Raw genomic sequence first — 15,703 nt, 5'->3', positions numbered from 1 at the left:
CATTATGACACAAATATAACTACACTCACATAATAAGTTCACACTTCCCAGGACTGTTTGCTTTCCTACATTCTTCAAAATATCTTATGGTAGTCAATGATGGCCGAGAACTGTTTGGTCACGAGCATTCCTGTCATCAGAACATATACATTTTTACAGGTTTGGACTTGAGTTTCATTTTTGGGTGAACCGTCTCTTTAAAGGAAAATTTGATTTTGCTAAACTCTTTAAGAAGTCATTCTGTTACAGGGTAGCGTCACTTGTTAATGTGTTCTCTGTCGCTATGACGACAGCAAATCAGACGCCATCCGTCTTGTTGTATCTGGCCGTCTTAAAAAGGGATCCGACCTGTGTAAGGGGATCAAGCCTTTGCCCGCGATTCAGGCAAAAAAACAGCAAATCCCGAGAGCTTTGCAAGCACTAAAGAGGTGTTTACATTAGCCTGTTGTTATATGAAAATGGTGTTTTAAAACAAACGATCCTCGTTTATACCTTTCGTTTCCACATGCGTTTTAGAAAAAGAATCGCGTTAACACTACACTACTGAAAACGCATATCACATGACCATTCAGACACAGTGGGCATGCACAATCAAATGTAAACAGCTGTATGGGCATACAAAAGTTGATTGTTGAGGACAGTTGGTTACTGGTCGCAGATCAACCAGTACAAAATGAACATGATGGCAAGGACATCTATACGTGGATAACGTTAAATGAGGTAATCCATGTAATTATGCTTTGTTTGATTTCATTCTGCGCCTCGCAGACTGATCGACGGATGACATCGCAGTACTGAGTGAGCTATTTAAAAGCATACGGCTCTCCATTGTCTCTCACGTTCTCTCTCATGTTAAACAAGCCTGTTAAACAAGCCTGTTGTTGCGAGGCTGGTCGTAATGGTTTATATGACAGAGGCCTGCGTATTCTAAAGTCTCCGTTTTCGTCCGTATACAAAGAAACGCAACTCCGGAGTTTTCGATCTAAAACGGGGTCTGCTGCGTTTCCAAAAGTCTCAGTTTTCGGGGGACGAAATCTTCAGAGTAGTGTTTTAAAATGCCGCCTAAGTATAGTCGGTTTTACTCCATTCCTCCCCACCTCGGTTAAGCCCTTTAATTGCATTTGACAACTTCACATCTGCTTCGCTTTCCACTGGAGCTGATAAGCAAGTCTGTCTCGGTGGTGGTCACGTTTGACAAACACAGTTCCATAAAGTCATTTGAAAGTCTCAACAGAGACAACATGTGCTTTTTTTACTGTATGGATATTTTTTCTGTTTTATTTGGGGCAGGACATGGCTTCCTTTTTCAAACCGATGTAAAATATTGGTTTAGATCACAGCAATGTACAAGATTTACTTGTTACTTGTGCTGCTTGTATTAGAGGTAGGAACCTTCTCATTGTAGAGAGCGTTTTATTGGACAAAGTGAGTGAGTGTAAGATGATTCATTTACATTTTTGGTCCATTATCCGGGAAGAGAAAGACTGTAAATGTAAAATGTGTTTTTGTCAGCTTTTAAGCAAATAGATGCCTCAAAGCCACAACACCCATTATGAAGTTAGGGGTTCTTAATTTGTTCCAAAGAAAAAAAAAAAATCATAAGTGTATACTTTATACTATGTACTTTTTTATTTTCTGCCATATTGTAAATGAAACTTTACTGAGATTGAAGATATTGTTCAGTAATATAGAAAACTTTATAGCGCGTTTCTTTAAAAACAGTGTTTCCCTTTTGTTGCATGACTTTGTGGGCTATTGGATAATGTTGATCAATATCAATCTGGCCGTTGTTTTATCAATTTACATTTGGTTTGGCTCTGTTTTGGTATGTAACTCCAATCCATTTTAATGAACACATTCCCACCCAACATACTTTTTCATTCATTGTTCTTTGTCATTAAAAATACTGTATATTCTGAATACTGTATATTACATTACGAAGAAATTAGCTTTCTATTGATATATGGTTTGTTAGGATAGGCCAATATGTGGCGGAACAACAACTGTTTACATAGCAGTAATCTGAGGGTGCAAAAAAGCGAAATATTGAAAAAATCGCCTTTGAAGTTGTTTATCAGAGGCACTGTTACAGGCCATCCACTCACAAAAATATAGTTTTTATATATTTACGGTCGGAAATGTATCAAATATCTTCATGGAACATGATATTTACTTAATATCTTAATGATTTTTGGCATAAAAGAAAAATCTGTTATTTTTACCCACAATGTATTTTTGCCGATTACTAAAAATATTCCCATGCTAGTTAAGACTGGTTTTGTTGTCCAGGGGTCGTATATGAACATACATAGTCACATACAATATACATGTTATAATGCACAACGATTTAAAGATAATAATATAAATAGTAACATAAGAATGTACATAAATAATTTAAATATAAAAGTACTAAACATAGAAAACATATTGTGCATTGGTTATTTCCCAGTTGTGGTTCTGTTTCTGTAGGTTTGCAGTCGGCTCCAGCTAACGTTTCCACTTAAATTCATAACTACATTTATAATCATCTGATAGCTGTCTACATATTTATATGACAAAGTGTAGCTAAAGATGCAAATGATAGATTCCCTACTGATGAAAAGTCTAGTTCCAAGACAGTTTCAGTATGCAGTTGTGTGTCAGATTAAAAAGTAATACTTTTGACAATACTTTTTTAAAGCAACTGTTTGCTGGTAGAGAAAAAGTTTGTGCCTGTGTGTGTGTGAATGAGTCAGAGTGAGTGTTTCATGCTGCGGCCAACTCTGCCAAACTGACAAAGTGACTCCAGCCGCTCTCCTTCAGCAAGCTGTACATGGTGAACAAAACACACCAATCGGCACAAGCCGCCAGCTCTCCCTCCCTCGCACTTTCCCTCCGATTCCCTCCATCCGTACCGCACCACCTAATGCTGCCCACGTCTCCGACCACGTGCCGCTGCCCGGGCTGCGCTGTAGCGGCTGTGGACGCTCGTGCCCAGGCGAGCTGGTGCCGCTTGGAGTGCCCGGCGTGTGCTGGAACGCGACAGCCCGCCGGTCCCAGGGCACCCATCACATGGCCATCTTTAAGCCATCTGCAAAGCAGAGCTCTTCCCGCCAAAGCATTAAATTAAATCCTTGTTTGGGCTGATTAACAAATGGCCTTGTTTTTCCGTGTTCCGCGAGCTTGTTTTTTCCTCCTGTCCTGCCGGAGCTCCATCGCATCGGAATGAGCGTGGCAGAGTCGGCGAGTCTTCGGAAAGTCTCAGGAGTGCTCGGGATGTTTCGGGGGGAAGTTTGCTCAGGATCGCGTCTGTCTCGAAAGCAGACCGTCCAATTCCCTGTCCCACGGCCATCAGGCTGTCACAGACCACAGACAAATGAACAATTAATCTGGGCTTGTAATCGAATGGCACCCTGTATGATATTTTAATTGCGCAATTGGAGCCGTTTAGAACTCGGAACTTAATTGCAATCGGGCGGCAGGGACTTTAGATATCCTGTTGCGTGTTTTCGCAGACAACCGGTCAGGTAATATCCGCAAGCTTGTTAGCCCTGTGAACGCTCTAACCACATATTCAGGATTTCGGAATAATTCAAGATTTGAATCGTTCGGGAATCAATGGCTGAACTATTTGAAGTATTGTAGGGGACGTGCACTCATCGATGTCTTATTGTGGTTACGGCCCTGCTGCGTAGTAAGAACGGTAATCGCTAAGACTGTTCACTTTGACCAAGCGCTGTGGAAACTTGAGGGTGGAAGCCTCACAACCGCCTGCCAGACCAACTGTCCGCCTACTGTTTTGGATCTAAAGAAACAAATTTCACGATGGAGAAGCCAGTAAAAATGGTTTGATGAAACGGCACTGGCTGGGTTCGAGCGACATTTGCTTTTAGTCATGCAGACCCTTCTGTTCAACCCCTGGCTCTGTCTTCAGCACAGTGATTGTGAGCCATGCTGGTTAATAAGACACCGTGACTGATCCAGTATCAGACTGTTGCAAAAACATGTTGTACGATTGTCCATACTGATCCTTGAACAACAAAAGGAATGTAATGTAGCCAATTTGCCCACTTTAGAGAGGTTAAATGTGCAAAAGTCAGGAAATGATAGTAAGGAGAGAGATAGGGCAGGATCGAACCTGTACGTCCCACACTAGCACGGCAGCTCAACATGTATGACCACCCGTATTTAATGCTGCACTTTTCTAGTCAAAGTGTAAAAAAACACGTCGGTCACATATCAAGGGCCTATGAAGTTTAGTAGGCAATATTACGTAAAAAACATTTATCCAACATTCTGCCGGCTCACTTCTGCACTCTCATCCTTCATCATTTTCTTTTCTTTATACTGTTTGATTGGAAGGCGGATGCCTCTCTTCAGCTGTTCCCTCCCACCCAGCGATTCCTCGTCCTCATTGAGGCATACCGTCGAAGACCTCCGTCTCCTCAAATTAACATGAGCAGGTGTTTTTCTCTGATGTGTTAATTAGGAGAAGCTGGTGTCATTATGCTTTAAGTGGATGTTACAAATAGAACATGTTGTTTATTTTCTCTTCTGCTGAAAAAAGTGATCAGAGCTGTCACGAGGCTCATGTGTCACTTAGAGAAGATCGTGGCTAATTACCAGGAGTTCAGAATCAGAAAGTACATGTCTGAGGACTCTCCAGCGTCTGCGCTTCAGCCCGTACCAGATTGTCGATCTTTATAAATAGGAGATCATTTAAACATTTCTGAGGTTAAATTCGGTCTGTTTTATTGAAGATTTGTGTTCGGTTATATCTGAAAATATGTGTTTTCTGCGACATCTGTCAGTTTACTTTGATTAGATTCTCAAGACAGTTTGGAGGTTTTTTTCATGGAATACACTTTATCTATGTCTAAAGTCTCTACTTTCTGAGTATGCACTAAATTTAAAGAAGATGGAGTGTGTTATAGTTATTCAAGTGTAGTACACATCGGGACATATTCAGTAAGAATTATATCTGTTGATCATGTACAATTTAACCACGGAGAACAAGTGACTTGGTACACTGTAAAAAAACGTAATTTTACAGAACTTTGCTGATATTTTTTACAGACTTTTTCCATATAAGATCCAAAAAAACTGTAATTCAGTTATTGCAGTTTTCAAATAACAAGAAAAACAGGAAAAAAATGTCATTTTACATAAAAAAAAAATGTTTTGACATAATATTTCTGATGTCCCAGCTGCCAGGAAAAAAATTACAGGATTTTTAAAGTCATTTTTTGAAATACGGTCAAAAAACGTCAAATAACCAAAAAGACTACACATTTACAAGAAAACAGATGACAATCTTGTAGTTTAACAGGTTCTTTTACTGATTATTTCTGTCTTCTAGGCCGCGTCATTATGCTTACAGCACTTTTTCTTTTCTTTCTTCTGTAAACTTCTTCTTGTATTTAATACTATTTCTTTAATTTGACTTATAACATTTGAACCAAAGTATTAAGGAATGTTTATAATTTTTCTAGATATAAAACCATTTTCTTTTGTCACTGTAAGACATTTCAAATGAGCAAAATGAACATAAGTGTGTTTGTTTCCAGCATCCAGCATGCATCACTCCGCAGGCAGATGTTATGTGCATTATCACTCTTATTGCACCGTGTGTGCGCGCAGCCTTGCCCCCCGCGTGGTGATGCTGACACCCTTGTAATCCTGCTGTTTATTATTAGATAGCGCAGGCTGTTGCAGCAGAAGTTTTGCATGATAACATGGCGAGACCAGCTGCTCGGCAGATGTTGTTTTTTGCGGCTTTGGCGTAGAAAGGTTAAAGGTGTCTCTTCTGCCCCCTATGAGGACTCTGTGACCCCCTCTGTAGTGCATTTCCCCACACATTTCACTGTAAGCCGACCCGATGCCACCAGCTCTGGTTTGGGTTGTTTTAACACCTGCCCCTGGATTAAGGCAGATGATGCAGTAGCTGACATCTGGACTAACAGTGCTAAACATGTTAACATTTTAATCCCATTGTTAAATCAAAGGGAAGTCAATTCAACAGTTAAACACAGACTAATAATGTTCGGTTTTTGACATTAGGGAAAACGCTAACGGGGTTTTAGTGGAAATTACTTTTATTATACACATTTTTTAGAATGCGTATGAAATAAAATCCTAGTGTTGAAATATATGAAAAACGAAACAAGTTGGTAGAAACAGTGTGCTTATTTATTTGCATATTATAATAACTGTTCTTTTCTTCTTTTTCAGGTGAATATATTAAGAATTGGAGACCTCGCTACTTCCTGCTGAAAACCGATGGATCCTTTATTGGATACAAGGAAAAGCCACAGGATGCAGATTTACCATATCCACTCAATAACTTCTCTGTTGCAAGTAAGTTAAACTTTAAAGTAGGGATGTCAAACGATTAATCGCAATTAATCGCATTCAGAATAAAAGTTTGTGTTTAACATAATGTGTCTGCGGACTGTGCATTTTAATTTTGTATTTATAAAAACACATATGCATACATTTAAGAAAAATATAAAATATTACAATTATTAAACATTTTATATAATTGAAATTAATGGTAAATATAAATATTTACCAACATGTTAATATTTCCTAAATCTGTTAACATGTGTGTGTATGTGTTTATAACACAAAATTAATATTCACAGTACAACGACACGTATTATGTTAACACAAACTTTTATTCTGGATGCGATTCATCACGATTAATAGTGTGACATCTTTAAAGATTTCATCCAATTGTTTCCTTTTGTGATGTAAGAGAGACATGAATCACCATAAATCAGAATAGTGTAGTTGTACTGTCTATTACACATTTTTATCTTAAAAAAAAATTATATTTAGATGCACCAAAACACACTCATTTTCTTTTTTATGCCCATTCTGTCCATCAAAAAAAGCGAAATTGTATTTCTACAGCCACTTTACAGTATCTTTGAATTAAAACTAAAGGAATTGCGAGCAACGACACATTTCCTCTCTGAAATAGCAGTGAAACTCGACTCGACCTCGAGCTGCACATCGCCGTGTGCATATCCTGCTCTCAGCGCTGGCTTCTGGACACAAGCTGCGAGTGGCTTCCCAACCCTCCATCAGTCAAAAGGCCCAGCCAGGTTTTAATCTAAAGGCTGGAGGAGCGAAGGGTGGCCATACATCCGGCCTGGGCCGCTTGGCAGTGGGAGAGGATTGCCACATCTGTTGCAGAAAGCTGGGAAGCCAGGTGGCGGTGAGAGGCTGATAGCCTAATGCACTCTGTAAAATGGCATCGCTCTCACCCTCTGTGCACCGAGCTGCCACCAGACTGCCGTCATCCAGACCAGTCTTACCCAGTCCCGTGCACATTCTGACCAGGCCTGCATCTGTTCCCAAACACACCGTAGCCCATATCCACCAATTAGCCGTTTTTAACAGTAATTGCAGCATATTGACAAATCACCTTGCATGGTGAGACCACCGCTTGTTTCATTTCGAGCACCACACTATAGATGGCAACAACGTTATATGGTACAGCTGGTTTATGTTTTTGTAATCCACGTTGGAAGATCGTAACCTTTTTAGCACGAGAAGCGCTTCTAGCTAACATCTACAGAGTTGTCTGTCATATTTGTCGCCTGATGTTTTCATGCGTTGGCAACCTCTCAACCTTATTTTGGACTTGAGAAAACCTTGAAAAGATGTTGCAAGGTGCGAGCGGTGGAAGTCTCAGCTTCTGCGCTGTTTAATTGCCATGCTAGCTTTCCTTAGCAACTCTTGCTTCGAGCGATGCTCGTCATCTGTGATCTGATGTGGGAAAGCAAACAATATCGTCAGATCTGCCTCCTCTCCTGAGGTGTCACATTCTGGCTGCTGTGACCTTGTTTTTCCCGCACTCAGCGTGGGACTCGTTTTTGCCGCTACTGCCCAGGTTGATGCTCTGTACCAAGTACGACTTTGTGACCTTAGTGCTGTCGTCATTAACCTTCCTTTCTAAATTTAGGCTCTGCCGTCATTCAGAGGTGGCTGAAATTGGCCAGCTGAGGGCTCTCATTACAGGGCTGGCGGGGCTGATCGCTGTTGCGTTTCACCTGTCGTCTGGGCATTGCCCCCAAAATCAGCCCACCTCTATTCCCTGCGACTTCACGGAGTATCTGAGAATTACATTACTGTATTAGTTGTTAAAATTATTATAAAAACCTTTAAAAAGGGGATAGTTCACCTAAAGAGGAAATTCTCTCATCATTTCCTCTTCCTGTTGTCATTTCAAACCTGTATGACTTTCGTTCTTCTGCAGAACACAAAAGAAGATCTTTTGAAGAATGTTGGTAACCGAACAATGAAACTACTCATTCACTTTTGTTGGATTGATGCAAAAGCAGTAATCAGTAATAAAGTCAATGCTTACCTCTCTTGTTCGGTTACATTGTTCAAAATATCTTCTTTTGTGTTCTGAAGAACGAATGTCATACAGGTTTAAAAAAGAGGATGTGTCAATGATGACCGAATTTTCATTTTTGGGTGAACTATCACTTTAAAAAGCTGTGGTTAAGTAGAACATTAAATAATAAGAAACAATTATTTAATAAAGTCTTGACAGATGTGATGTGTGACAGGGATTTTCGGGAACATTCTTCTACAGAGGAGTATTTTGTTTACTTAAAAATATTAATTTAAACAACATTTTATTGAAAATGCATGTACACTACCGGTCAAAAGTTTACACTTGTGTTCATATCTTTTCCACATTTTACAATAATAATAAACTCATCCAAATTATCAAAAAGTTAAAAAAGGTTAATATGGGAATTATGTTGTAACTAAAATAATGTTATAGTTTCATTTTATCATTTTCAGTGTAGTCACCTTTTGATTACAATTTGCAGAGATGTTTTCTTGTCTTTTTATCAGCAGCTTCTTGAGGTCTCATTCTAGAATGCTTGTAAAACTATTTTTATAGTTTCCATCTATTCTGAGCTCTTATTGGCTGTTCTTTCTTCATTATTCAGTCAAAGTAATCCATTCCAAAACATTTTTTTATTAAATAAAATGTCATGAAAAAGCATTTATACGATTATATTTTCGTCTACTAATTTTATTTAAGCATGCACCTTAAGATCCAAAGTGTTTTTTAATAATTAGAAACATTTCACTCAAGTGTCCCAAAACTGTTAACCAGTAATGATTCTCTTGTGCACATTTCATGGAAAATTATATTTAATAATGAATTATGTCAATTATATATTTTTCCCCCTTCAAAAATCATAATTTTCTAAGTATTTTACAAGTGTGTTACGTATTTTACAGTAAATTCACTTTGTATGTACTGATAAATTGTACAGTTGGAAAAAAAATCCTCCTTACAGTTATTCGTTTTTACTTTGCCGTTTGCCGTTTTTTATTAAATTCCAAATATTTTCACAGTGCCGAGCCAAGTGCAATATATGAGGTGTTGCACCACATTCCAGCAAATCTACCTCTCGTTCATTCATCTTGTAACCCCCCCAACCCCCCTCCCCTCGCCCGCCGCCTCCTCTCTGCTAATGACCATTTGTTTTACATGGGTCTCTCTGCTCCCCTCTGTTTATCAAATAAAACACCCTCACTACAGCAAACACTCACAGCCAGAATTTGAAGTTAGGAAATAGGCTGAGTTTACTCTAGAAATCAGGTCAGATGCTAAATTCAGCCTGCCATTAACGCTCTATATTTATAAAGTGTGGGTTCTCTGTTGTGTAGGTGAAATGAATTCAGTTTCAGTCTGTCATCTTCTCAATTCTGTGTTTCAGAATGCCAGCTGATGAAAACAGAACGACCAAAGCCGAACACTTTTATTATTAGATGTCTACAGTGGACTACAGTCATAGAGAGAACCTTCCATGTGGACAGTCCAGAAGAAAGGTGAGAGGATATTTTAAACAAACATCACTGTGAAGTTTTTTAACATGACTATCTATCTTAGTCTAATACACACACATACACAGAGCTCTGAGCGATGTGAGACACACACTGGCAGAGATCCAGAGATCGTAGGCCTTCATGTGAGGAGAGATGTGGCAGTAGCTGGACTCACGCCAGACTGTATTCAAAGCCTTTATCTCTCATTAGCAAAAACCGCTCATTATACACCAAACCACTCCGCACCCATTCATCCGCACAACCTTGAGAGGGTCCGCCAGGCCCTTCCTGAACATGTAGCCTGCATTAACCTCTTGAATCTTCACTTTGCGTTGGGGTCGCAAACCTATATCACGTTTAGAGGTTAGTTTGTGGTTTTTGTAGTTTTCTCAAAAAGGAATAAGAATATGAATAAAATAGTATATGGGATACATTACATAATGTATAGCTAGCAAGTCATCACCTAAAAGAAACCTCATGAACAGTTTGGGTTTATTTTAGAGATGCACAAATGCTAAATTTCTCCACCGGACTGATAGCCGATTATGGAGATTGATTTCCGCCTACAACGATTCTGACGATCAAATCAATATTTCTTAACTTTCTGAATGTAATTTATACAACAGCTTTTAATATTGAACATTAAACTGGTGATGTTTCTTAACATTTTCTTTATACAGATCACAAATTCATTACATTTTCCTGTCCTCTTTTGACTGACAGGAATATCGGCTCTGAATATCTGATTTTATAATAATCTGTTTTTAAGGGTCATGAAACCCCCCATTTGCAGATACAGTCTATCTCACTGTCGTTTTGAAAAATGAATCTTAAATGGGCGTGAACGCTGTGAGAAGAAGAGTGGAGGAGTTGGCGGGGCACGAGAGCAAGAGATCCGATCCATATCTTAAAATATTTATGTCATTACACGAAGCATACGTTCGAGCCGTATAACAGAAACCACTCAACAAGTATTTATTTTTAACAAAATGCAAGGGCAAAATATGACAGTTAGCGCATTTGATGAGATGGAAAAGTCCTCTGGTAACGGTACCGCATTCCTGACCCAGACTGCCTTCATGAGCGAGTCCAAAAGTCCGCTTGTCTCCATTTCTAAAAGCCAGAGTAAGACAGTTTGCTGCTGATCCCGCCTTACTCACATCATGACGAGTGGGCTTCGAACCGGCAATGGTCCGGCATTGGAGATGGGCTCTATAATAAGGCGACTAGCATTTGTCATGGGGTTACCAACCGTTTGTTTGCAATCGCATTCAGCTGGTCGGGAACCCGCCCTCCGTCAGTTCACAAAAGCGTATCAGTGGTCGTAAGTCCCCTCCGTCTGTTTGAGTTTTGAGCTGTAGTGGTCCACATGAGCTCCATCCGTGCCTGTTTCTGTTTTTATCACTTTCAGTGGAGAAGTCCTTCCTCCATATATATACCGCATAGAGTGTATGTCACATACAAATATATTTTTATATATAATAACTGGAATACGTATTTTTGCAACTCCTGGTTAGGATTCTGCTTTTCCTTCATTTATCAACCAGCTTGCTACATGTGCTATGAACGCCTCTCTCTGAAGGGTCAGATAGAAACACACCAGGCGCTGTCATGAATAATTAGGAGAAATGTCTTCTCATTGCTATAGAAAAACAGTCTCATGAATAATAATGAGACACCGACGCGTCATTGATGTACTATCTATCGTATCGTACAGATTTTAAGGCAGAAATAGTGCAGAGAAGCTCAAAATTAACTCGTTTTCTCTACTGTTATAACTTCGTGACACTTTAAAATATCGTCCGATAGTGTGAAAAATTGCTTTTAATGACCGATACGATTATTGGCCCAAATATTGGTGCATCTCTAGTTTATTTGGCCTTAACTTCCAGCTGAATATGGATACCTAACAAACAAACAAACAAATGGACATTGATTAGAATTGATTTGTGTTAAAATAATCAAAATAAAACAAAATGTTCACTATCTTAAACTTGAAATTCAAAATTAAAGTGCAAATTAAGCAGCTGAATAAAACAACAGCTTCACTAGCTTGATAGACAAGTATTAATAAATGGAAACAAAATCTCTTAATAACTGTTATGTGCAAATATAATTTAAAAAATCAATGCACAATAAACAATAAAGCAGCTGAAATTGAGCAAAAAAGCAATAGCTTCACTGCTTTAGATATTCAAACAGGAATCAGCTCTTTTTAATGCTTTAGTCATTAAAGCAAAGTCCACTAAACTAAGCTAAAGTTTAGTGGAAATCAAATTTAACATCCAACACCGAAAGATAAACAAAACACTAGCTTCCCTAGCTTGTGCTGCACATGTAAAAATAAACGGAAAAAAGATATAATAGTTTAGTCGGTGCAAATAGAAATCCAAAGTCAAATTATCCACAAAACTCACCGCATTAACATCTTTATTTTTTTCGTATACATGTTTGCAGACTTTTTGGTACAGTTCAGGTCTCAGTTACGCTTCACAATGTCGTACCGCGGCTCCAGGTGGTTTATAAGGAGTCTGAAGACATTGTTCGCAACGACGGACAGCGGTTGCAAATCCATTACCATGAAATCCAAAATGCTTTCAATGATTTTCGCTGCTTTCACACTACTAGATGGAAATTTCTGAATTATTTTCGTTGTCTCCTCCAAAGTTAGCTGCTTCGTACCGTCTCGTTTTAGTTTCTTCAGCTTATTGAACTCGGCGTGCTTAAATTAGTAGTATTATAATGAACAGCTTTATCACAACCCCTCGGAACATTTACTTCGCATGTATTGCAAACAGCGGTGTAACTTGTTGGCGTGGCTGTTCTAAAATAAATCTAAATGGCAGATATTTTTTGTCGCTCCATGCTGTTCGCTGCTCAATGTAAGGTACGTTCGCTTGTTCACGCGCACTACGTACAGAGCACGTTGCTAGCGTATGATGTCACACGCTTCGCAAAGCACTGTTCCAATATGTGTACATTGTTACAGTTTAACAAAACACAGTCATCATACTACAAAAATGCTGTGATTGACCAATCAGAATCAAGTATTCACTCTGTTCTCGTTTCCCACTTAAAGATGACAAAGCACGCAAATTCAGTGAAAAACTACAAGCTTCGCTCAGATGAATCCATCATTATTAAACTAACACATGCTCACAAACATGAACGCACCAGCGATTCTACACAACAGATGTTGTGCGGCACGACAAATGAAAACTCAATGGAGGGAGACAGTGTTCTCAACGAGGGGTGGATTCCCCTCTCACATTAGATTATATTGTTAGCGAGTGCAAATGGCCTCATGAATTTACTCTCGTGATCCGGCCTCATGTTTTCAGTAGAGGTCACGTTAACATTGTCAGATGTTGGGGATCTGCTTCTGATCATATATGATTTAAGATCAGAATAAATTGAGCTCCAGCTAAGATATGTTGTGTGGTTTATTTGTGAAGCCTCTGGTGTATTTGTGAATCAGTGTTTTTTCGGTAAGAAATGGCTGCGTTTTGAGAAACGTGTGTGTGTTTCCATAGGGATGAGTGGGCAGAGGCGATTCAGATGGTGGCAGATAAACTCCAAAGGCAGGAGGAGGAACGTATCCAGTGTAGTCCCACCTCACAGATAGACAACTTGGGAGAAGAGGAGATGGACACGTCTATTAGTCACCACAAACGCAAGGTGCCGTAATATATATTATAACACTTGACCGTAATATAGCTACAGGATTCCTGGTTGTTGCAAAATCTAATTTGGGGCCTGAGTTTTTTGTACGTTAATTCCCATTTTGATGTAACTGTGATTCTGTCTCATATAAGGATCAGGTATGTGTTTTTTAACGTAGTAACTCAAAAAATCATTTCATATTCCGCTACATTCCACCGCAGCCGTTGCGCAGCAGAACCGCTGTCAGTGTGAGAGCACAAAGCGAGACTGAAGCTGCAGACGCAGGACGAGTGAAACAGGCCTCAACTTCAGCAAATTATGAAACTCTCAGGAATGTTTTTTTAAGCAGCATGTTTCTGGGAGTTTCATCATTTTTAAACAACAAGCTAATGTACAACATGTCAGTTTGTTAAAGTGGCAGCGGAGTCTCTGAGGGGAAGGATTCAATCCCTGCGGCGGATGGCTATTGTGTTTCTACAGATGTGGGCATGTTCTTATTGAGTAACGTTAGTCATATACAAAACTAGACACTAATGTGGGCATTGCATTTCAAACTGTCTTACGATTTCACACTTTTTTCTCGTGTTTGCAGACGATGAGTGACTTCGACTACTTGAAATTATTGGGGAAAGGCACTTTCGGTAAAGTCATTCTTGTAAGGGAGAAGGCCAGCGGGAAATATTATGCAATGAAAATTTTGAAGAAGGAGGTTATTATAGCAAAGGTAAGATCCATCAACAATTTCATTTCGAAGCACATATATCATATACTGTATAGTCTGTTCATTAGCTAGATTTGGATCTTATAGTTATGTTTTATGATACTTTTACAATAGTAATTTTGAGAATTTCCTGCATTCTTTGTAATACAATCTGATTAAATCAAGGACCCAAAACAGTGCACAGTCAATACACTGCTCGGGTTTATTTCATTTTCTCTCACGACGGGATATTTATCATGAGAAAACACCAGATCCGTTTTGTATTTGTTTTCTTCCTGTAGGATGAAGTGGCCCACACGCTCACGGAAAGCCGAGTGCTGAAAAACACCAGACATCCTTTTTTAACCGTGAGTGCATGTTAACTACTGAATCATTATTGGTGGCAGATTCACCGCAGCTCTTTAGGCTTTACAATGCTTTTGTATATATGATGGGCTTTTCCCTCGAGCCTCATTATAATGCAGAGATTAAACTGTAATAAATTAGCGGCCTAAACGTAGCTGTGCATCTGTTGAGAAGTCGCCAGCGAGAGGTAATTTCTCTGACACTCCAGATGCTGTTGTACTCCGCGCAATATACACAGCAGGTTTAGCAAAACTATTTACCGCTGTCACTCAACAGGGTGTTCCCTCGTAAACTTCACCCGCCATCAAAGGTAACATCAGGGCCCTGCCAGAAAGAGCAAAGCGTTTTAAACCAAGCTTTTTATTTACTCTCGAGATGTGTTCTCGTCTCATATGTTTTGATGAGCGTCTCTTGCGTTGCGTTTGTTGTAGATTTGTGAGAGTTTTGTTTTTTCCCTCTAATGGTGTATTTCCACCTGCTGTTTCAGTCTTTGAAGTACTCATTCCAAACGAAAGACCGGCTTTGCTTTGTGATGGAATACGTCAATGGAGGAGAGGTATGTGTGTGTTTTGAGTTCGCGTTCGTGCTTTGTGTTTTTGTCTTTTGTGCTGACAGATGAGACATAATTTTCATAGATGAAAACTATGTACAACAAGATATACAGCTGTGGAAAAAATGTATAGACCTTTCCAAATTTTCATTTAATCATCATTACTAGATGTATTGGGTCCATTTCCGTCCATTGGCAGTACAGAATCAAACCTCAGAAGTGACATAAAGTCATTCAACAGCAATGTTAAAGACCGACAGCATGACAAGATACATAAAACAAGTTATCACATCTTTTCCTTAACAAGATGAATATGAACTTGTTTTCCTTGCAGTATTTGAGGTCTGCATCTTTTCTGTTAATTTGACCTGTCTCTCCAGTTTTCATTTTCTGCAAATACATTTAAATAGAAACAATATTTTTATTTGAAATTTGGGAGAAATTGAACAAAAATAATCATTTTACCTAAACACATACCTATAAATAGTAAATTCAGATTTCTTTTTTTAATCTGCGGCTGTATTATGAAAATAATCTGGACTATAAATATTTATTATTATTATAAAAAGTAATTTTAT

At 38.9% G+C, this 15,703-nt stretch overlaps 1 protein-coding gene across 3 annotated transcripts in view; it reads left to right on the top strand.

Moving 5' to 3' along the window:
- akt3a (v-akt murine thymoma viral oncogene homolog 3a) overlaps positions 1–15,703 on the top strand; it is a 71,068-nt gene that overhangs the window by 44,017 nt on the left and 11,348 nt on the right. For all 3 annotated transcript variants that reach the window (XM_056760201.1, XM_056760200.1, XM_056760199.1), the window contains 6 exons: positions 6,211–6,336; positions 9,738–9,849; positions 13,380–13,524; positions 14,102–14,233; positions 14,512–14,577; positions 15,063–15,131. In XM_056760201.1, the coding sequence (XP_056616179.1) occupies positions 6,211–6,336; positions 9,738–9,849; positions 13,380–13,524; positions 14,102–14,233; positions 14,512–14,577; positions 15,063–15,131 (650 nt within the window). The remainder of the gene's footprint in view (positions 1–6,210; positions 6,337–9,737; positions 9,850–13,379; positions 13,525–14,101; positions 14,234–14,511; positions 14,578–15,062; positions 15,132–15,703) is intronic.

This window comes from Triplophysa dalaica, chromosome 11 (genome assembly GCF_015846415.1).
Source record: "Triplophysa dalaica isolate WHDGS20190420 chromosome 11, ASM1584641v1, whole genome shotgun sequence".
Taxonomy (NCBI): Eukaryota; Metazoa; Chordata; class Actinopteri; order Cypriniformes; family Nemacheilidae; genus Triplophysa; species Triplophysa dalaica.
This window is presented reverse-complemented; position numbering and strand designations above follow the sequence as displayed.